This window comes from Coturnix japonica, chromosome 5, assembly GCF_001577835.2.
Source record: "Coturnix japonica isolate 7356 chromosome 5, Coturnix japonica 2.1, whole genome shotgun sequence".
Classification (NCBI taxonomy): Eukaryota; Metazoa; Chordata; class Aves; order Galliformes; family Phasianidae; genus Coturnix; species Coturnix japonica.
Window position 1 is genome coordinate 16160783 of NC_029520.1, and position 24268 is coordinate 16185050.

Genomic DNA, 24268 nt, shown 5'->3' on the forward strand with positions numbered 1-24268 from the left:
AAAGTTTTGATGAGCACTCATGTTTGTCACTGGGGAAAATACACAGCTAATGGTGATGACTATGCTGCAAAGCAGTGCTTTAGAGAGCGGACTTGGCTCCACCCGTGTTACTCTATTCTTTACATCTTATCTTCATTACGCAGAAGTAAATGTGGCCTACATGTAAATATACTAAAATAATAAAACAACACAGAAACCAAAAAAAAAAAAAAAAAAAAAAAAAAACCCAGAAAAAAACAATAAAGAAAGAAAGCAAAGTAAAAAAGAAAAAAGAGGTAAATGTAAACAAAGAAAAAAGTGCACATAAAGGTAAGCAAAGTAAACAAAGAAAAAATAAGCGATGTAAAAGTGAGTCTATGCACTTATTTAATAGTTAACTGTTTATTTTTGTTTATTGCTTAATTTTGTTTCATTTTTATATTTGTTCATGTTTTTGTTGTTTATTGTTTGTCTATTTTGTTTATTGTTTGTGTTTATTGTCTATGTTGATCATTTATGTATATCATTTATGTTTATGGTTTTTTTATGGTTTATTTTGTATTGTTCATTGTTTACTTTGCTTACCGTGTAAACAATATACACACCGGAAACATAAACAATGTAAATAACAAAATAATAAACAGAATGAAACAAGTAAAAGATAAACAATATAAACATAATAAACAAAGCAAGCAATCAACAAAATATGCAATGAGCTATAAAGTAAAGATACTTTTTCTGAACCTTTTAGCTGTTGTAGCAGTTGCTCAATGCTCCAGAAAATTCTAAGAGAAAAGATGATGGCATGCAGATATTCAGAAGCAGATATTCAAGGTGAACATTTGCTCATGTGCAGTAGATTGGCATTGTAGGAAGATTTCTCATGTCTGGCTGTATAAAAAGGAAAGGTGATGTGGATTATTGTGGTTTTTTTTGTTTTTGCATGTTTGTTGATATATATTCTTTATATTAATAAGGCGATCAACCAAGTGCTTGTTGTTCAAACTAATAAAGAAAGGGGTGATTATGAACAAAAGACATTGCAAATAAATAAAAACAAGCTTGGTAGCTATTTGTGCCAGACTTAAATACTCACAAGGCGCTTGGTCACGTGTGACCAAGGAGTTACTGTGTGGGTATAAAAGGTGAGCACCTGCAATAAAGGTCTTTATTCTGCACCAGCAGTGGAGTCCATGACTCTCCTGACAAAAGTGTTTCCTAAAGATGTGCCTTTGTGTTTTCACCAACTGCTGCTGTGTTGTAGGAACCAGAGGGTCAATAGATCTTGGCTGAGAAGTGTTCAGACTGCTCACCCTGCTAGCTGACAGATGAACATTGCTATTATAAAACTTTTTACAGAACATGAGTACATTCTGCTTGCTATTCTTAAAAAGTATTATTTCTCTGACATAAGTAAATTACCAGGAAGCAGTGGCAGTCTACACCCTGGCAGGACAGTGACAGGCTTTTTTCTTCTGGCTTTGGCAGACATGCTGCCATCATGCTGCTCTCTGGACAAGACAACCCCAACCCAGCATCCTCTACTGCTGAGCTCCTGCTCACCAAACTCTTGACAGGTACTATGAACGCTCCTGCAGTTTGTGCCAGTTTCAGCACAACACTGGCAAGTTGTACAAATGCAATTTTTCCTTCTAGCACCTTAGGTTTCAGGATTATGGCTGACAGCGTGGGTCACGCTGTGCAAAAACAAGTGCTCATGTGCCTGGATGAGGCATTTGCAAGGTAGGGCCTTACCCAATCCACTGAGGACTCTCAGCTCCATGCTGCTGTGCGGTACAGTGGTGGGGGGTTGGGACACGCGACAAAAGTCCAGTCTTCCGCAAAGCCACCAGGGATCCTGGCAGTCTCCTGTTGCAAAGCAGTCAGACTGGCTGGCACCCCAACAGGGGCTTCTTCATCCCCAGACAGCTGCAGCGAGGATATGACGATGTACTGCACCAGTCAGGAGCGAGCTGGATGAAATCTGTTAGAGCACGCCTAGAGCGTGCGGATGCCAGCGCCAAAGAGCCAGCTGCTGGGGGACAGTAAACACCATTCCCACTGCTGGAGGACAAGCAGCACACCCAGGCAGCCATAGGAGCCAGCAGCCTTGTGCCTCAGCCTCTTCCACATGTGCTCAGGGGAGAGGGCTGCCGAGGGGACAGTGGCAGTGAGACAGAGAGCACAGGACCAGAGGAAGACAGAACAGGGAGGTATGAAGGAAAGAAGTTAATGCATCACACAGCCCTGCAGTGGCTACACACAAACCCCACAAACAGGACATACACAGCACCAAAGCAAAACCAAATTTCATCTACAAAAGCAGTCAACCCCCTTTTAAAACAGAGAAATCACATCAAAACCTGCAACTTTGCTCTGACATTGCATCCAGCACATATTTGACACCTTAATAATTATCACAGCATCTTCCAGCACATCTTAACCATGGTGCCATGAAATCCCAACACCTGCTAAGCTGTCACAACCATCGCTTGAGGTTGTAAGCTCCTTCTACTAGCACTGCATGGTGTGTGCACCTCCAGAGTGTGCGCTTGAGCTCTGCTATCCAGGTCCCCAGCTCATGTACAAAGCCCCTAGGGAGGACCAAAGGTAAAACCATCATCGTAGACTCATAGAATTGCACAAGTTGGAAAAGACCTTAAAGACCATATCTTGGTTCAATGCTATTTGTTGTCTAAACAGTTCTTTGCACCGCTACATTTCATCTGGCAGGGTCTTTTTGAGGACAGTAAGTAGTCCCCTCACCCCCAAAGTAGCACATTTTCAAGGCTCAGTTACTGAAAATACAACAGCCAAAAACCAGAGAAAGCAACGATTTCCTCCATCTGTGTATAATGACTGAAGTCAAGCAGCAAATCCACTTAAAACAGTAGCTTTTACCTGTGACATTTTTGTGACATTTCTGTCACAACTCAGGCAGTATTTCTGGAGCAAGATGCAAAACACCATTTGCTGGAGGCCACACCCTTGGAAAGGTTTCCTGTTCATCACCACACCTACCAAGGGCAAAAACAAGCTGTACTCATGTCTTGGGCATGGACATGTTGGGCTGGATCAGAAGCCAGCCTGCAAGCATCCTTCCAGGTGAAGTATGGGCATCAGTGAAGTCTAAGGAATACTCAGAAGTTTCTATTATTTAGAATAGAGATTAGTTGCATTGGAAGAGACCTTCAGAAGGTCTTCTGGTCCAACTGCTAACCAAAAATTAAAGCACAGTGAGGGCATTTGACCACCCTCATGGTAAGGAAATGTTTATGCCTGGTTTGAGCCTCCTCAGAGCAGCTTTGTGCTGCTCCTGTGCATCCAGCCCACGGTCCCCAAAAGTACAGTCTGGCATTCCCTCTGTTCCTCCTCAATGCAAAGTTGTAGGGAGCAGTGAGGTCGCCTCTCAGTGTCCTCCAACACAGACAGTCCACATGTGCTCAGCCTCTCCCCCCAGGACATGCACTGGGATGTCTTCAAGGATCTTAATATATTTTCTATACTGTTGAGACCAGAAATGAACACAGTAGTCAAGGTAAGGCCACACAAACACTAAACACAACAGGAGAACTAATCAACTTTTTGACCAGACAGCTACACTGTATTCAGTGCACCCCAAAAAGCAGCTTTCTCTCTTGGCAGCCAGGGCACATTTCCAGCTCATGCTGAGACTGCTGCTACTAACACCCCCTCACTCCAGGTTCCTTCCTGCTGAGCTGCTCAACATTCACTTGTCTCCCATCTGTCCTATGTCTATGTCCTATGCCCCACCCCAGGTGCAGCACCCAGCACTCACCTTTGTTGAGTTTTATGCCACTGCTGATTGTCCGCTGCTCTAATTGAGATCCCTCTGCAAGGCTTCTCACGCCTCCAGAGAGGAAACAGCACTTTTATTATAGCATAGGTGTATTCTCATTTCCATCTGGCAAAACAACCATTGGTCCTCAGCCTCCAACTCAGAGGACAAAATGAAGGTGACCCGTTGACCCCATTATCGTGTCAGGCAGTGACATGCATCCCCGTTACCCCCCACACACAGAGCCAGCTTTCAGAGCTTTACACGCATCTTTCTTTCCCAGCATCTGCAGAAGCTCTGCTAGTCAGTCCAATGAAGCAGTGACCACTGAGCAAGCTAAGTGCAAGGCTATGTTTAATCCAGCACCTTGCACCAATGCACCACTGCTTGTAAAGGCATTCAAACCTGAGAACAGCACTGCAAAGCATCGGCCTTCACTAAAAGAAAGGCCAGAAGGTTTGCTTTGCCCTCCTCCTTCCCAGTGCATGGATACATATGTTCTGGAGACTGTGAGCACCTGAAACAAGAGATAGTCATTTGTCTTTACGGGCTGAATCAAATGGCAGATTTTAAACAGTTGGAAGTGTGCAGAGCAAGGACAGGAATGAGGAAACTTCACTTGCTTCCTTGGTAACAAAATCTACAGCACAGCAGGAGAATGGAGCATGATAATTAGGGAATTACAGCTGTTAGTCACAGAAAATATGCTGCAGTTGCAGGTCAGAGCTCTGAGGTCGTGGCACAGGAAGCAAAACTGTCATTTAGGGTTTGTGAGGAACTCCCTGCAAGCATTTGGGGTCCTTGCTACTTATAGCAGCTCTACACCTGCTTTCCAGGATGGCACTCAAACTGACAAGAACGTTTATTAGACACAAGCATAAGGGAAACGGACTGTAGAAGGAGAGCTCCAGACAAGAACCACTTCCCTAAGAGTCATTAAAATAACTAAAGAAACAAAAAATTTAAAACCCATACCCAGAAGTTGAGGTTTCACCACAGGCTTCAAGAGGGAAGTAGTGCAAAGATTCTTTTTCGACACTGCTTAGCATGCAGCCCTGTGCATTGATCTTGATTGCCTTTATAAAACAATCAGGGAACAGACTGGCACTCTCCTGTTAGGTCTCTTGCAAACTAGAAGGACCCCAAAGCACAGGCACATCCCTTTACAGCTTGGGACAAGCTGCCAGACACGCACCACACAGGCCAGGCACTCCCTGTCCTACCTGGGAGATGGCAGCAGCTCTCATCCGAAGCTCTGCTGGGCCTTCTAGGCTCCACTGATACTCAGGGACTCTGACACATCATCATGGCCTCACAGAAGCCTGGAAAAGAGTACAGAATTGAGACCTCTCAAAACAAAAAGTCAGTATTCAGAGATCCCTAATTTCTAATCCCTAAGGACGAGAGAACAGAACCCTATTAGCAGTGCCTTCCATGCTGTGGGCATACCAGGGCAAGAGCTGCAACTGGAATTGCAAAGTACTGCTTTTGCCCAGAAACACTGCGGCTCTGGACACAATAGGAAGAGCAGAAGTGTGAGCTAGACATCATGGTCTCTGTAGAGAGAAGACTGCAGTCAAACCAGGCAGGTCTTCCACTATCCCCCTGGCCTCCCCCAGAAGAGAAGCAGAGGTTCTGAAGCCCATATCTGAAGCCCCAGTGGGAGCTCTGAGCATGTCCTGAGCAGCATCCCAGTGTTACATGTGAGAGATTATAAACCCCACAAACATTACTGTATGGGAGCTTTAGAGAACAGTTTAACAGGGGAAGGTGACTTGAAGGGGAGGAGCTGTTACCCAACTGCTGTTAAGAGAGTTATCTAACAGAGGAGATAGGTGACATGAAGAGAACATTGCAGTTCATAGCAAAATTCCACTGCAATTATTGTTAGGTGTGTCCAATTACTTCCAGTAGCCAGTTAGCCAAGCTGCTGAAAGCAGGTTTGAAGGAAGTGAATTTAACAGTATTAGGACAAGTAAAGATTTGTTTCCCATGAAATATCTGTAGAAATCTGCAGCCACTTTGGAGCTCACACCTTACGCAACCCTTCAGATTTCTCCCTGCTAAGATCCAGGTCACCCGTGATGGCACCTGATGGTTCAGTTTGAGAAAACAGAGCAAGTTGTGTTGCACAAAACCACTACAACTCACTTCAAGGCACACCTCTGGCCACTGAGCGATGAGATTCAACCCAGCTAACACGCTGCTGGTAGAACCACCGAACTGATGTGACAACCCACCCTCCTCCAAAGCCCTAATGCAGGTTCAGTGACCACTCATGCCACCAAGACAGCCTCAGCTCCTTTGTGAGGCCAGAAGGCAAATCTGCACTTGGCCGCTCAGACTCGGGTGGAACCAGCAGGCACTGCAGGCGGCTGTGTGTGATGGAGATGGAAAGCGATGCAGCTCTAACCCCCCAGGCTGTCCCAGAGCATCCTGTCGCCCAGCATAAGGATCACAGAGCAAAGAGCTGTCTTACCTGAGCTGGGCATGAAAATGGGCTGTCAAGCACCAATGTTAATTTAACAAGTGCGTGCTAGAGCAGAAGTCAGTAGTACAGAGGTAGGCCAGGTGGTTCCTGTATAAGCACCCAGTATCAACAGGAAAGAGCAGGCAACACCAGAGAAATGAGCCGGCTGTGCTGCACCATTATCAAACTGGAGTTCTGCTAGGGAACATTTGTACTGCTTTGCTCAAGGCAGAGTTTCAACTGCTGAAAGAGGCACTAAGAGCACATTATTTCATGGCAGGACTCCTCTTCAAAGAAACATCTCCTGCCAGTTACAAAACTAGCAAAATACTGATCCTGTGCTGCAAAACACTTCCAATAGCAGAGCTAAAGGTTGCGATATTCAATATGGTAGTCTATGACACTTTATCAGAAACAGGTGATAGCTGGAACTAAAACTGGTAATGCTATCTTGACTAGACAAAAACACTCAAAATGTTTAAGAAATCCTACTATTGCTCCCCATTGCAGGGAGAGGGAGGCATCCCTGCCCACAGCACCAGGCGCTGCAGCTGCAGCAGGCTGAGGGGCTCAGCTGTCCCCAGGCAGGCAGCTCCCACCATGGCTCTTGGAAGCAGCCACAACAAACCACATGGCAGAAAGCAGTTTTCACCTGCAATCTGATTTACACACATATCAAACCTTCCCTCTCCTGCATCCAGGCCAGGCACTGCTTAATCAGCAAAATCCAATTACAGAAAGTCTTCAACTAGCTAGAAAAAGCAGGCAATGGCCATAAATCCCACATACAACAGTGAGCTGATGTGGGTCATGAGAGACCCACAAAGCAGCAGGGGACTTCCCAGATGTCACAACAGCCCTAATTCAGAGGAAAATTTTATTGAGGGATGAGCAGTATAAAAACCGCATAGCAGATGGGGCCACACATGGACAGAAGTCATAGGAACAGCAGATCACAACCTCCAATGGGTCTGCTGCTGGTGCTATGTGAAGTAAGTGGGTTGCACTGATGACACAACAGGCTTGAATAGGGAATCCCAGACAGAATTGATGAGGAGGTGATGAGTGCTGAAGAGGCTCCTCTATAAAATAAACTGCTAGAGAATGAGAAGAAACATGCCCTGTTCACTGATTAGTCCTCTTGCATTGTGGGAAAGCACTGGAGGTGGAAGGCTGCTCTATGGAGATCTACACAATTTGTTGCAGAAGCTACTAAAGGAAATGGTAAATCAAGCCAAGTTGCAGAAATGAAAGCCATTCATTCACCTGAGTGACTGGAAGGGATGGAGCCCCCATTTAAGGGCTGACTGCCACTGGGGAGGATTGCTTTCTGAAGATCCCTCCTTTGTAGAGTCTTCCATCGTGAGCCTGAATCTCCAAATGTGGGTGAGCATTCCTTCTCTGTTTCTTTCCATTTCTCCGTGATATTCTTTCTAACTGTAACAGCTGGTCAAAGAGATCATGGAGTCTCCTGTTATTTTTATGATTTTTGGTTATTGGTATTCCACATCATGCAGTGCACTGGGACTTAAAGAGTTAATGTTCCAGTTTCAGGCACCTGTATGGAAGAGAAGAACAACTCCATTCCCCAGAAGAGTGTTGGCTGTTTTGTTATCATTCTTGCTCAGGGGGAGCACATGTAAGGCCTCAGTAGGTCACCCGATGTCCCTCTTTGGGATCATCAGGCTCTCTGCTGCTCACCCCAGCCACATGCCATTAGTGTAAGGCTGTCAGCTTTTTTGGACACTCTTTGTCATTATATTTCATTTATTAGCTCCAATTCTAATTATACCATATTATAGTGTGTTATCTTGCATTCTGATATCTTGTTGAGCAAATTAATTTGTTTCTCCTCAAATCATTGCTGCTGTTTTTAATTATTTCGGGGTCCTGTTTCCCCTTTCCAGAGGTGCAGATCTGTGGATCCCTCTGCCCCACTGGTCACAAAACCGGGCTGAACCAGCCTGCAAACCATCAACACCTCCTCCAGAGATACTCAAAATCTGCCTAGTTTCCTGTGCAACCTATTTAGGGAACCTGTAGGGAAACTACTTCAGCAGTGGGATGGACTAAATGATTTGCTGAGGTCTCTTCCAACCCCTACAGCTCTGTGACTCTGAAAACTGAGGGGGGTTGGGCAGGAGGCAGCTGCTGCTTGTGGCTTGGCTGGGCATCAATCAGCAAGCAATTGCTTTATGTTTTGCTTGTTTTGTATGTATAATTATTATTACCATTACTGTTATTTATCTCTTCCCTTTCCATCTTAGTAAAGGTTCTGTCTTAACCTATGAGTTCTACTACCTTCCCTTCCTCTGCTCCTTCCCCCTCTATTCTCTCCCTCATCTCGCTGACAGATGAGAATGGGAGGGGGAGTGAGCAAAGTGCTGTGTGGTGTTCAGCTGCTGCCAGGTTAAACCACAACACTAGTGCTGAATTATTCTCACATTTCTGCCAGTGAAGGAGAAACAAGGGGATGGAGGGGCTGCTCACTTGGTGACTTTGCTCACTGCCTGCTTCCATGCTGCAGTGACATCCTAAGCAGTACCAAAGCTTTAGCAGACTTTTTGGAAGTTGCAAGAGACCTCACAACACCCCCGTGCAACTAAGAAAAGTCTATTGGCTCATGCCACCCACCACTGAAACAGACACCTCTGCACTGGAACGAAGCAGCTGTATGACACCATGCAGCAATACTTCACAGCATTTTAGGGTAGACTGCAATTAACCTTTGGCTGAATCTCCTTCACCCCAAGCCACAAAAAAGTGTTTGTTCTGTTTTCTTCTCTGCCCCACCTCCGCAGTCTCACAGCTCTGGTGTTCTCATTAGCTGGCTGCCCAGGTTGCATTCCAGATTCTGGCACTGGGAAATAACAGTCCTCAAATGAATGAGCTGTTTATTCAGATACTAGTTTTGGTTCTTTGTGACTGACCCAGAGCAGAGGCAGCTGATTCCGATGAAATCAAAGGAAAGCTGTACAGCACTGTGTATGTTTTCTAAGAGTCAAAACACTGAAGGCAAGGTTTGAGTCTTCAAGTTGAAGGCATTAGCTTAGGGCAATACCTTCTCTCAAGCCTGAAATGAGCCACTGCTTCTGCTCAAGGAACGCATCTGTTCATGACAATGAAAACTCAGCAATTGAAACTCCCACAAAAGCTTCATCCCCAGGCCCTCACCTACCCAGAGCATAGTTTCCCAGGATTCAGATCTGTCTGGTACATTTTGAAAACCCAGAAATTCCAGAGACAGGTATCTATTAGGCTTTGAAGTCCAAATGAGCATCTTATGCAGCACAGGAAAAGGTCAAGTGCCTTTGAGAAAGTGAGGAGGGAAGGAAGCAATGAGTTCAAGTGGGTCTGACCCACCAGGTCGGCTTCCTTCCAGTTCAGTCTAAGCATGTATCTCCAGCTTCACCTGGCCCACAGCCAGGGGATCAGCTCATCTTATGTTAAGACTGCCACCTAAGACAGGCCTGGCAAATCCTGACATGAAAAACCAGTACCACCATAGCTCACTTTGGTCAACTGAGCTCACAGACAATCCCCATGCTGTGCCAGATCAGCCCAGTCCTTCCCAAAGCTCTACACTCCTGCACAGACAGGGACAGTGTTGTCCTAAAAGCAGCAAATAAAGCTCCACAGTTTTCACCAATTAATGACTTGCAAGCCATGAAATCCAACTGGTTCCCAGTCAGCATCAAGGAGTGGCACTAAGTGGCCTTAGAGGGTCACTTCACACCAAGAAAAGATGACGTAAGGACAGCTTCAAGTGATGCATTCATGAGAACACACTTGGACACCCTCACTTTGGTGCAAGCCACTCTTTGTGTTGGGCCTCACAGGAGAAACGAAGGCAGGAAGAGCCCAGGCAGGGCAGTGTGCTGCTGGGGGGCCTGTGGGAGGAGGCACCAGAATGCATTCCAGGAGACTGAGCACCCAGGATCATGTTCACAGTTTAGGAAACAGTTTCACTTCAGCCCCCGCAAACTTACCTTGGCAGAACACAGTTTGCACATAACAGCCATGTTTCTACTGTGAGTAATGCCGTACCCCCAGTTAACACAGAGTTGCTGGTGGAACAAACATCTCGTTATCAAGTGCATAAGGTATAGGATGGCAGAGGGGATGAATCAAACCATGTTAGTATTATGATACTGATGAAAACATATGAAGTTCAGAGTGACACGATCCTTCTGCCCATGGAATTCCATCATTTCATGCATCTTCTTTCAGATGGAAATCCCAATTGTACACCTCCCCACCTTTTCCAGTAAGCCAGAAGCAATGCTCATATTTCTCAGGCTGAAATAATGCACACAGGGCAGCTTGGTGGGAAGCATCTTTATCAGAGCAATCTGCACGAACCCCATGGCTGCCCACAGTTCCGATAAGGGGGAAAGGGGAGGTAGCTCTACACTTAAGAGACAGTATGCGTTGCTTTAAACTATCTCACCTCCTGCTTCACCAAATCTATTGCATACACTCAAAGCTAACTGCACTGGGCTCTATAGCAGAGGCTGGAGACCCACTGTGAGCACAACAAGCATCTATTGCCTGCTAATGCCCGCAGGGAAAGGAAGAGCACACCTGGACAACCAACATGGGAAACACTGCTCACACCCATCCTAACAGGCAGCTCAGGCAGAAATTAGAAAGCTGTATTTAATGATCTGTAGCTAAATAAATTTCATTTGTTTATTCTTCATCTCACCTCCTAACTCAACCAGTTACAGACTACAGCACATAGAGAGGAAAAGTTAAGAGACATCTCCATGTCCTGGAAATGCACCAGGATTGCAAATCTCCACCTGCAGTCCTTGCTTCCGTCCCATGGGAAGGCAGCAGCTATAGCAAGGAACCTGGGCTGACCACAGTAAAATCACCTCCAGCACAGGCATGCTATAGCCAGCTCAGATGCTCCAGACACAGGGTTTGGGAAGAACTAAGATTTAGCCACGTAAGCCATGATTTGGTGGGCGGGGGCAGAGAAGTACATTCACATTGGTAAGGAGCTGAAATTCAGATGAAGAAGTGCCTGCTTTGCTAATAAATGCCCATTTCATGTTTGTTTTATAACTGCTTTTTAAATGCCTGAATCCAGAGCCAGTGACAGATTGCTTTGCCACAGCAAGATATTAACAGTCAAGTCACAGCACATCTTGGGCCATAGAACATGTTGGGCTGTTCTCTGCACACAGAAGGAGAAATAATGCACCAAGCAGAACAGTATCTAAATTCATACAGCTCACAGCTTCACACATTCTCACAGAATCAGCACATCACATGCATTAAAGGGGGATGAATACATTCACCATATCTTTGGCTGCATTATTGCCATGCTTATTAGTACTAATGGCATTCATAGGCAACCCTTGTCTCCCATCTTTTCCATAGGGTAATACTTGGAGCTGTATTATTATTTATTCCATAGGCAGATGCTTCCATAGAAGTAGTGTGAACTTGTCCCTTTGAAAACCCACTGAGAGGGGCAGTTCCAGATGTGGGCAAACATCATTTCTGCTGTTTGAATAGGAGGGAAGCAAAGCAAGGAGAAACACATTCAGTCCAGCATTACTTGACAAGGCTTGAAACAAGAGAACAGGTATAAAGACATTAACTCAGAACTTTCATATAAGGCGCTCTGACAGGCACTTGGAGGACCTCCCAATCTCCCCTTCCTTCTTGCCTGCCCCAAGAGGGGCAGCTGCAGGCACAAGGCAGGAGTGCGGAAAGAAACTCTTAGCCCTCCAGACAGTACTGTCTCCGGAGCTGATGTTATGGCCAAGCAGAGTGGCCCATAAAGCAGCCTCTTCCCGTCTGTCATCGTTCCTGCTTGATTGTGCCGGGCTTAGCTCGGCGCGCAGCACGCTCCACTCGCAGCACATGGCAGCAGGCAGGCTGGCACGCCGCCCACCCCCAGCACCACGCAGGCAGGATGGCGCCGCCCGTACTTAAACCAATAGTTACTGTTTTACATCATCGAGGGCCCGCAGATTATGTTCTAAATCCATGAAGTAACAGCAGATCAGCGTGCATTTCACTAATGCCGCGCTAGGAAATAATGCATGAGGGGGGAAGGGATTAGTGCACAGCACATGGGGCTGTAGTTGGCATTAGCTGGAGAACAGTGTACAGCATGCAACAGCCTGCACATCCCAGGCTCCACTGGGCAGCCAACAGTGCTCCAACAAGTACACATGGAGGAAGGCCACACAAGCACGATGCTGTTGTGTTGTTCCTGCTTTGCCCTCTCTAAAGTCTTCGAAGAAAATTTTGTCTGGATGTAGCTCTGGGCAGCCTGGTCTGGTGGTTAGTGACCCTGCACATAGAAGGGGGTTGGAGTTGGATGATCGTTGTGGTTCCTTTTCAACCCATTCTATGATTCTATGGTGAATTATACCCTCAGGTTGAGATGTACAACTGACCCTTCTGGTAGCTTCAGGTTCATGCAAGGAGCATTTTCCAAGCAGGGGTTTGATAACAGAAGTCTGTCTGGGACAGTGAGACCTGCTGACCTCAAGGTCAAGTTCAATCTGAAGCACTCTGATTAAATAAGCTATTGTGAATGTGTGCAGCAACTCCTCAGCATTTACTTCAATGTGTGCCCAGCAGCAGTGAGACATGGCCACGAACACCAAGATCAAGTGGGAGGGCAGACTGCTCCCCTGGCAGGAGACACCAACAACAAAACAGCTTTTCATTGCAGTTCTAAAACTCACTGAACTCACCTCAACCCAAGCACCGTGGGGCAGAAGCCCTCCCTGGCTTTGCAAGAGCTTCCCTGCATCTTTGGGATTTCTCCCCTTTAGCAAGGACTACTTCTAATTTACAATACAGAAACAAAATGTACTTTGGAAGACACCTTTATCACAGTTAGCACCACCACCCCATGCAGTGCCATTGTTGGCCTCTCTGCACTCTGCTAATGGCATTCTTGTATTACTTCTCTCTCAGTGTTTCCATCCATAGCTGGACACTAAGTGCATCTAAACCAGTTGTGTGCTGGAGATACACATTGCCTTACTATCACAACGTTTTCCTCAAAAATTTGGTAGGGAGATGTGTGCTGCTTTGCAGTATGATCCATTTCAACTGTGTTCCAGCAAGGCAGGTAATCCTACACTTCTTGGTTTTATAAGAATCCAGACAATCTGAATTAATAGCATTAGCACAGCACTTGCCATAAACATGGAACAGTTGCTTTATTGCACTTGTCAAATGCATTCTTCTCTTTGGTCACAGCTATGGTCAAACCAAGAATTTAACAAAAAATTAACAAGTAATTCACAATAAAAAGGAATTCAGAAAGTTGCAAAAACAGGGAGCTATGGAAAGCATTGAATTCCTACCCTTTCCAACCAGTTTTCACTCTTACTTCAGCATGTTTCTGACCAGCTTCATCCCCTGCCCAACACCACTCCACTTTGCACATCCGTTTAGGGGACACTACTTAAGGGGAGCTTATAAAGAGGAAGGAGCTAAGACAAGGGGAAGTGTCTTTAAACTAAAGGAGGGGAGGAATTAGGTGAGAAGTCAGACAGAAACTCTTTACTCAGAGAGTGGTGAGGCCCTGGTACAGGCTGCCTAGTGTAGTTGTGAATGCCACATCCCTGGAGATGCTCAAGGCCAGGCTGGATAGGGCCATGGGCAGCCTAAGCTGGTGGGGGGCAGCCCTACCCACTGCAGGCTTGGGGCTGAGTGGGCTGTCAGGTCCTCCCTACCAGCCCAAGACATTCTGTGATTATCAGTTTCACAGTACTCAAACTGAGCTAGAAGCAATCTCATGTTTGCTGTAGTAGAGGTTAACAGCTTGGCAGATCCATGGTAAAACAAACACCTGACCATTTTGATGTGGTATAGAGTTGTGTTTTCTGCCACTGCTATCTGCTTTTCCTGCAGTGACCCCTGAACCCCAGCAGCACCAGCTGTGCCTGACTCAGGACACCCCAGTGTGCCTCAGCCCCAGGCAGGCACAGAAGTGCCAGTGAGGGGAAGAAGCTCAGTCTGGGGACCCGGTGTCCTCACCCCAGCAGGTGCTCAGTGCTGTCATGTTCTCAGTCCATGTCAGAGCTGACTGTTGTTAGTAATCTGTAAGTGCAATGCTGACCCACAAGAGCCCCCAGTGGGTTGGTTTTAGCATCACAATTGCTCCCTTCACAGGCTTACTTTCTCCCAGCAGTGTAACAGGAAGCCTTGAAAACAAGGTGCTGGGATCAGAATAGAAGATACCAAAGCACGTGCTCTTGAACAGAAGAGAAAGTAACCTATAAAAGCTAAGGATGTCAACCATAAAATAATATGTTTCTGTCAAGCCTTCATACAAGAATAATCCTCAACTAGTCCCTGGCAGAGCACAAAGCTCACAGCACAGCCAAACATCTCAGGCTCATTACAGCGAGACTGTCTGACACTTAGCACCCAGCGTTCATCAGTCACAGCTCTGTGAGTAGCCCCACAGCCCGGCGGTCCACCAAGAGTCCTAAGCATAAGTTACTTGAGAGCACCAGGGCACCCCAGCTGCAAGCACTGGGTCCTGATCCAAGAAAGCACTCAAGCACATGCTTAACTTTAAGCACACAAATATGCTCCCAGACACAAAAAAAGCCCACTTAGTGAAAATTCAGCAACTGCAGAAATACTTTATCAGCTTCTCCATTGAGCATCTTATAGGATTACAGGATTCCTGACTGGAAGAAGGAAAACAAAGAGTAGGATTGCTACCCTGGACTTTAGGAGAGCCAACAAGGGGGAATGGACAGAAACTGAAGCATAGGAAGTTCTGCACAAATGTACATAAGAACTTCTTTATGGTGAGGGTGATGGAGCACTGGAACAGGCTGCCCAGGGGGGTTATAGAGCCTCCTTCCCTGGAGATATTGAAGACCTGCCTAGATGCCTACCTGTGCGACATGGTGTAGGGAAACTGCTTTGGCAGGGGGGTTGAACTCAATGAATTCTGGAGGTCTCTTCCAACCCTTACAATTCTGTGATTACACCCATCAAGTGATGCTCAGAGAGGGAACTCCCCGTGAACCAAAGCAACACCCAGGTGGGATCACTGGGGGCTGGGTCAGGCTCCTAACACCCGGGAGCACTGGCAGAAAGCCTGGAGAGGGGTGAAAGCAGCCCAGAACTCATCTCCAAGTATCCACCATGTCCACATTTGACTATTTCATATCAAAAGGAACACGACCTAGCATGAGCTGTTTCCCTCCCACAGGTGCCTGGTAGGGACAGACATCAAGAGCTCTTCCTTCCCCCTACTTAACAGCTCTTGAATTTGTGTGGCCCCTTGGTGGCAGCGTACTGTTTGTTCCCCTTGTAGCCCTGCTTTAAAGCAGGACATGTTTGTGTAAGGCTCTGATGGCGAGCGCAGGCTCGGCACAGTAGGGCACCGGGGGAGCTGTCAGGGTGGAATGCCCGGCCCTGATTGACGAGCACACTGTAGTTACTCAGGTGGAGCCCAGGACCAGGCAGCCAGCACTGCTGCATGGATCAGATGTGCTCTGAGTTCACAGATCAGCCTGTTGTGCAGCTCATCCCCACTGGGCTGTGGCAGGGGAACTTGCCCTCCATTCTTAAAGTGAAAAGCAGTCTGAAGGAGAGAAGCCACCCTCCTCCTTAAATATGAGGGACCAAGATCCTATGTCATCCTTATGGACATTGTTCTACAGCTTGATGACAGCACGTGTGCAGATTCAGAGCCAGGGACGGCTGTGCTCAGCCACAAGCTTGACTTGTTCCATCATTCTTTAGACTCCATTCACACACAGTTTCTAGTTACTCTGTCCAACAACTTACAAAGATTCTGCAGCCAGCCCCATTCCCAGCCTTGAGCCAGACCCTCCTGTGCAGGCTCCCTTCACTGAGAGCTGAAGATGTGAAGAGTTCCCCTCATTTCCTTCATAGTGTGAACAGTTTTGCAGCTTGTTCACAGCTGAAGGCTTGCACCTTCAATTAGGAGAAACTCGACACCACACTTCATCTAAGAGCCCAGGCCAAATTAACATGCCTGCTACAAAGCCACAGGAGAGCATGCTCTGTGAGGAGGGGCAGAAAATTTCTTCTCCTTTCTCATACAAAAGCTCCTGAAATTAATTTAAATGAAGCCATTTAAGGAACACTTGACTCTGAGAAAAGGGCACAGGACTCCAAAACCAGCTCACTTAGGTAAGGTTTATGCTACTGTTCTCCCAGATTAAGTCAGTAGTCCATCTCTACGTAGCAAGCACACAAATGAACGCTTATTAAGTCCTTGTTATTCCTGTTGTAATAACAGACCCACAAGTACCATCCTCTGGGAGGAAAAAAAGAAACAAAAAACCAACACAAACCAACAGGAACCCCCTACATTAGGGGCAACACACAGTTCAGGTCAACATGCAGAGCCCCATCCAGCAACAAATTAAAGCAGCAGTCCCCGAGACCATAACGACTTTGTACCCACTAGAAAAACCCCACACCCACCAGTCACCGCTTTAAGAGAATGTAGCTTTCAGACACTGATCTTCAACCAGCTTCCTTCCACCAGAGCCAGGCTTACTCTGTCCTGCTAGGGAGGTTGCTGTGCCCCCTTACTGCAGCCATCAAGCCCAAGTGCCTGCAGCACTTCTGGCTTCTGGGGGCTTATTCTGCTTTTGTTTGGTCCCCAGAGATACTAACTGCCAATGGAAAGGCTGGTCTGCAACTGAGATCTTGTAAATGTTATTTACCAACAGAGTACAAGAGTAATCAAATGCTAAGAGGTCAATGAGTAAGAGAGTCTCTTGAAATGCAGAATTACAAAGTTTTTTTCTCTCAGCTGCTCTTCAAAAGAGCCGTGTTTGGAGTGAGGTAATTTTTTACTATACATTTTTATGATTATCTGAAAAGTTTGGGCTACTGGAAAGTACAATGAGGTATGTTAATTAACTACCATTAAAGTGAATCCACCTCCTCTCTGGGTTCCTGCTCCAAATCCTAGCATGCCCTGAGAAATACTTTTCTCAAGCTTCCAGCTGGAAACTCCCTTGCTCCAACTTGGCTGGGTTCATTCCCTCTCCCTCTGTACGAGCCCAGCCCTTACCTCCTGTGTACCCCCAGCAAGTGGCTGTAGGCAGTGGTAGACAAGATGTCTGCTCTGCCTTCTCTTCTCCAGGCTGAACAGGCCCAGCTCTGGGTGTTGCGTGTGCCCCAGCCCCCCTGCACAATGGTAGCCTGTTCCAGTACAACCATGTCTGTCTTGCACCAGGAAGACCACGATGCTTCAGCTGCCATCTCTCAGGGGCTGTGTGAAAGGTTATAACTGCTCTTCTTCAGCTGCTGCTTCTGCTGGTTTGGTGCAGGATGATGCAGTAAGGATTAGATAACTGACTATAGACTACTTGTATAGTGAACTCTGAAAAAGTGCCCATAGAAGTTGTCCATACAAGTCACTGTTTGGGTGTAAAGCTTGGTACTTGGTAGCACATGCAGATTACATGGATTTTTTCCATTTAATTCTAATAATTTGTTGGTGTGCAAAAGTAAAAATGGAATTGCGTTCCTAAACCTGAGGTTCTTGTGCTCAAATATTCATCACTCTTTTAGAAAAGACCTGCAGGCAATGATGTGTTTTGTTTTTTATCCTAGTACCAAAGAGAATACAATAGACTTTGTGGCACGTCAGACTGCGGTTGGCATCACAATGTTCTTGAACCATCAGGCCTTTCACCACTGGACAAACTCACTGTATTATTCCTGTTCTTCCTTTATGTATTCCTGTATGAGAAGTACAGTTGCAATCTTCTCCATGATGCTGATCCTCAGATGGTAAATAAGGACAAACATCCAAGTGAAAACTGTAACATAAAATCTAGGTTGAATGGGTTTCACGGGAGCTTGATATAAAATGATGTGAACCAGAATTAGGGGACTGCTTCCTTTCTGAGTACAGAATAATTCAAGCTGTCATAGTCCAACCTCCTGCTCAAATCATGGCCAGCATCAAAGTCAAAACCAAGAGGGGCTGCCTCTCAGTGTCCACACTTTAGAGAGCCACAGTCTTTTTGAAGTAGCTTTTTCAATTCCAGTGCCATCAACTCCTCCATAGCCCTGCATTGCCATGTGAAATACCTGCTTCTTTTGAGGTATCAACTGGAAATAATGCAGACAACATATGTCAGTTTACCATTTAAGTTTTTCTTAAGAAAAATCACTGGTACACAAATGACTCCTTCAGAATCTCATGATCTGAGTTAGCGCTGTGAGGGCTTCAGTAAGAAAATACATACGCAGCATTTGAAATCTATAGTGACAAATCTGTTCTGCAAAAACTAAACAGGAGCAAGAAACACCCCACCCTGATGGTGTCTATTAGATGGAGGCAGCCAGATCTTTCCCTAGCCCTAGCATACTTCAGCATTTACAAGTGTGGAGCAGCCTGATGAGCTGGTGCCTCTGTAGAACTCACGGCTTCTTTGAGCATTCTGCTCACAGTGACCAGAGGGTGCTTGCATGGTATGAAGCAGGGCTCTGTAAGCCTAGCTGACAGTCCTGCTTTGATTCCAGGCTATGCAAAGAAAATAAAAGCTTCCTTTTTGTTTTCATCAACTGACATGCTTTTAGCTCCTTTCAGATTTGTCATAATAACAATACACTTAAGGAATAATCTAACATTGGATTCAACCTGTGTTTGGTACAGACTGCTAAAAATGCCTTTCTCAATTTGATATCCTACACTGATGTATTGCACCTTTACATATCTGTTTCATTCCCTTATGGTGGATGTAATTGAAAGGTATTACACAAAGTAATAGCTAGCCCCAAGTGAGTGAGCTAAGCCTACAAATCTGGATGTATAATGAATATGATGTAGTCAGAGATCATTAATTGTTCCACATTCAACATCATTCTGCCATTAAAATGTTCCTTCTCCTTCCTCTCAAGGGCTTTTCTTTTTCACTCCATACCATTTCTGTCTTCTTCCCATTGGTGTCCAAAACTCTGAGGCACTCTTAAATAACACAGGCTTCTCCCCTGAGCCTAATGACACAATTCCCATGCACATTTATCTGAATTTCCAGCTTTATTTCCTTCCAAAGGTCTTTAGTCTTGAAGATCTGAGTAACACAAGTCATCTGTGCCTTCTGAACGTGGCTCTGTAGCACTATCTGCTCTCCTCCTGTGCCAGAGGAGCAATGACTAGGCACGGAGCAGATCCTCAGACGCTCACAGTCTGTTGGAGCAGTGGCTGAGGTGCACCCGCAGAGAGGCTGGCAGCTGGCACTGTCTGTCTCCCAGCAGCAGAGCATTAATAACCACTGACAAAATGCTATACAGTTCCAGCATGATGTCAGTGGTGTTAACCTCTGTCAATCCTGTACCAGTGCTGGTGAATGACTGTTTTTCGTTGTTTTTCTTTAAAATATACCTTTGAAATATTCCATGTTGAACAAAATAGTAGAACAACTCTATTTTTCTGTTTCTCTGTTTTTGAAAGCGAACCATCAGTGATCCATACTGACTGTATTGAACAGTAGCTGAATTAATCCCATGTATGTATGACTTTTTATTGAGCTTTAAAAACCAACCAACCCAAGCCAACTTCTATGTATCACACACAATTGTTAGCACCTTTTGGGAGGTACTGGTAATTTTCCACCTATCTGAAAGAATCTGAGGGATTTTTGGGAACTTGCAGTGTAGGAACACATTACTCTGAACTGGTGTATTCCAGTAAATCTGTTACTGCTTTTAGGAATATGAAATATAAATGGCTTTTGTTTTTGTTTTTTTTTTTCTCAGCTCCAACTAGAGAACACAAAGAAAATTATTTTTAAATGGCCTAACTAGAAAGCCCCTTCTACAGTCTTACAGTACTTTGGTATTGCTTGCTTCCCAGCTCAAAAAAGAAAAATGCCATCACTATAAACAGATGAGAGAAAGCCTATAGGGAGAGACACTACTGTTTATTACAGTAGCAAAGAATACCAGAAGAAAACAGTTTTCCACGTATGTAATCAGATCTGTATTCTTAGTCCACTAGTAGGAACACCCCTGTTGAATTTCACTGTGATGATACGGGGTCAGTATGCCTTCAGATTATTTGGAAGGTAAGGATTTTTAAAGAAAGATAGGATTTTTTTAATTATTTTTTTTAATATATACTTGCAGATTAATTAGTCCTATTTTCATTTATCATGTACTTCCTTATTTACTGGCAAACTTCAAGCTAGCTACAGAATCACAGATGTACCCAGTCAAGTGCAGTTACATCTTTCTACCTCCTACAATGCTTTAAGATGTCAGCTTTACCATAGGGGAATCTTTGGTTCTAGAAAACTGGGTAAGTCCGTAAGATAAAATGTCTGGCATTGCAAACTACTCCTGCCCATCTCTGTGCCTACACTTGTGCCAGTAGCTGTCACATTTAGTATATGCAGGGAGTGGAAGCACAAGATCAGATGGAATGTGAATGCTCTGCACTCCCAACTACAACATGCAATGCAGTTATTTCTCCTGTTTGGGTTTAACCTAATTTTCTTAAAACAATAAAAGCTCAACCTCTCCAAAAAACCAAAGTGGTTGATGTGGCATAGACTTTCCACTGAAAATTGGAAGAGGATGGAAGAGGATTTGCCACCTTTAGTTCCTGTGTGTAGAGCAACTGGTCCCAGTGGAATCAAAGCAAGAATAAACCCAAAGAATATTGTTATCACACATGAAGTCTTCTGTGCCAGCTCTGTACTTACTTCCATCACAAGGAGCATTTGCAGGGTGAGCCAAAAGCACAGCACAGGCTCTGCAGTCATGTGGGAGCAGGTGACAAGAGGGAAAGGATGCAACATTTCCAACTCTTCAGACCTGTTGTGGACCTCCTGAAAAAAGATATACCTTGGGTTAAATCAGCTCTTAGGGACACCCAGCACCAGGCAGTAAACAAGCCAGCAGCACCTCAGTTATGAGAGGTAAATCGCATAACTTTTGCATCCATGTAGAAATGGCAGAAGACTGATTTGTTTAATCCCTTGCCCTTTCTAACTGAAGACAGCAAGAGACAGTGATGGGTGAAGTTCATCTGAATGCACCAGCGCCGCCTTCCTTCTTTGGCAGAGAAAAGGAGGAGCAGAGTCTACATGTCCACCCCTCCCCAAATCACAGCAGGCGGTTGAAGCAGGGGGGAGATGGGGTTTTCTGCAAAGCCTGTGCCTTTGAGGCAGCAGAAGGGCAGAGCTCAATTTTACGACTGCTGGCCCCAACACAATTTACCATTTACAAACTAATCCTCCTCCCTTCGAGAGCACAAGGCCTGCTAAAGCTCTCATGTCCACTTCTCTGATTCTTCATTGTCCACACTGATAGAGAGAAGCCCAAGACCTAATCGGTGTGTAATTCAATCGCTGTCCAGGCTGTGTCACAGCACAATGCTCTGCTTGTAGAGCCACGGGTTAACTCAGCCAGCTACTGTTATGCACCACAGCAGGTGTGAAGAATGTCCCTCAGCCTAACTGTGTGTTGCCACCCTGTCAGGGTCCATTTCTGATACTACTTTCACTCACCACTTAATGATTGTTTTTCTTACTGGCAGCAAACTAATTGTCAGCTGTATGGTAAAAGGGCACTTACAGTATTTTTGATCTGGAATTGCAAATTCCTCAACAGCATAATATGGGCCTCATGTGATGTCAAACACTCTGTCTTCCTGATGCCCAAAATGTAGAGGGCTGCTAAAAATCTTTTTCCTTCCTTCATCTTAATCCAGCAATTAATAAGTTAGGACACCTAAAATGCTTCACTCTGTTGTCTCTCACACCAGGCTTTCCAACACACCCTTTTGGTAATGGCTCAGATCTGCAAAGCTAATTCCATTTAAATCAGCGTTAGGAAGGTGCTCCAAAAAATTCTATCCATGTGTAAGTGGTTAACAGTCTCTGGAAAGTGAGATTATATGTACTGCCATATTTAAATGCAGATATCTGGCTGCTCTGAGAGTGGCATTCAGTGTGGGTTTTTTTAGTGGGGAGTTTTTTTTTTCATATTTACCACACTAAAAGGAGTAGAAAGTAGCACTTCCACTTTGCTGAGTTCATACCACAGTGCAAGAAAGCTGGGGAAGAGGAGTACAGCATTAAGCATTTCTTTCATGTAGAGAGAGCCAGCTTCTGATATTTCTCTAAGCTTCTCATTTTAATGTGGAAGCAATACAAACAGGAGGAATACCGAACGGAAGAACTACACTGGGAAAGAAACCGTACAGGTCTGTGTCAGGACAAGCAATTTTTAGTTCAAAAGAACAAACAACTGAAGTCAGCTGGATAATTTAACTAATCCAAGTAGTAAGTGAAACAAAATGACAGTAATTTCCCTGCTGCCACACAGAGGATCTCAAATCAATGTATCAGACTATCTGAAGTTTTACTATGTAATTCCATATGAGCATTACAGTTAACAAGTTTACCCAGTCCTGTGAAGGGATGAAATATTTTGTCACTCTTTCAAATCCTGGCATGGCAGAAAGGGGCTGTTGAACTTCTTACCATGGCTGCAGAAAAAGCCATAATATTATATATATATATGTATTGTTATACTATTCAAACTGTGAATTGGCCCATCTGTACTTACAGTGTTCAACAAGTCTTGCTCAGTGCTGAAGCCAAGCTGCTCATTTCACCCATACTTGTCTAGTGCCATCACTGAGGGCTGACTTCCAAACTTGGGCGGACAACAGTTTACATGGCAGAGGCCACGAGACATTCTTGCATCCTGAATCAGGATTTAGCAATGCCATATGCCAAGCCTCAGAAGCATGCACAGTATTTGTAAATGAGCACCTGCGGAAATCCCATTTCCTGACAAAGAGAGGCCTCAAATATTTATGTTTTTCTCCTGGGCTTGCGCCACACTGTAATGAAAAATGAAATATGGAGGTTCGCTGAGAGCTTGCTTGAGCAATTAGCAAAGGCATGAAGAATGAGAAGCCTGGCTGATGGGATCTGACTGAAACCATATGCAATGTAGAAAAAAGAAACCTTCATCCCTGCCCTGCTCCCTTCTCTCTAGCCCTCCCTGGGTTACCACTGCTCTATCATTGGTGTTACCTGTCTATACTCCCTCCTCAAACTCTGGCTGCTGACTTCCAGCCTTCCCTAACTCTGAACGCCCGTGTCTCCTCACCCTCCACTGATCTGGCACAGTCCCTTGCACTCCCGTGGCTGCATCTTAACCCATTTCCCTCTGCTTTTGTCATCTTCCCTTGCTGCTGGTTTCAGCTGTTGCACGTCACAGATATCACCCTGCACACTGCTCTGCGCCTATCTCACCTCTGCCTGGCAGCTCTTTAAAGCTTTGAACCAGTGGCTGAAAACACTGAGTAACTGTTAGATGCCAGCAGCCCTCTGAATGTCTCACACAAGGCCACGTAACTGACAAGGGAGATTCAGCATCTTACAGATCCAGCATTTGTCAGGGTCCTGCTGGTATTCTATAGGTCTCAGCCTCATTTTGGGAACAAGCATCCATCACTGGGTCATGTGGGCATGTTGCATGCAAAATACCAGCCACTGTTTCCCATTTCCACCATGCTATGCTGGAATACTGTCCCCTTGCTAAATGCTGGGTATAAGAAACCCAGCTCTGTGCCTTTCCCTTCCCTCCTGCTGACCAGCTCTTCCACTGGTAGTTCAGAGGACTCACCCCGCCTATTGGCCACAACAGCATGCATTCAAACAGCTGCTCAGGCTGGATGAAGCACCTGCTCTGGGTAACAGCAGCTGGAGTTCATTTTGGGTCCAAAGGGCCGAGGCCAAGTGGGCTGACCGCATGTGCACTAATCCAGTATCATCACCAGCTCCTCCAACAACAGGTGCCCCTTTGAAGAGAGAGGGAAAAACTATTTGGGGAGGAATCGGACCTTTATAAAGAACATTATGGGCCATGCCCTCAGCTGGTACATGCTCAGTTCAATCATGTACTCTCTTGAAGTTGTATGAGTAATGCCCATATACAACAGTGAAAGGTTTGGCCCACTCTGCCAGTTAGTGCTGCTTCTCTTCTCTGTTTAGTTT

General features: G+C 45.4%; 1 protein-coding gene across 15 annotated transcripts in view; it reads right to left on the reverse strand.

Annotated features, from left to right (window-relative positions):
• Nucleotides 1-24268, reverse strand: part of LOC107314671 — a 47864-nt gene that overhangs the window by 10006 nt on the left and 13590 nt on the right. For 5 of the 15 annotated variants that reach the window (XR_004307429.1, XR_004307426.1, XR_004307421.1 and 2 more), the window contains 3 exons: nt 20957-21082; nt 5002-5100; nt 724-4295 (listed from right to left, as the gene is read on the reverse strand). Coding sequence is in view for 1 of the 15 variants with exons in the window: in XM_032444985.1 (XP_032300876.1) it covers nt 18216-18359; nt 20957-21082 (270 nt within the window). In the remaining 14 variants the exon portion in view is untranslated. Of the gene's footprint in view, nt 1-723; nt 4296-5001; nt 5101-7514; nt 7695-7764; nt 7807-18138; nt 18360-20956; nt 21083-22826; nt 24073-24268 lie in introns of those variants that run through there. The other 10 variants (XR_001555568.2, XR_001555559.2, XR_004307427.1 and 7 more) reach the window with 9 other exon arrangements.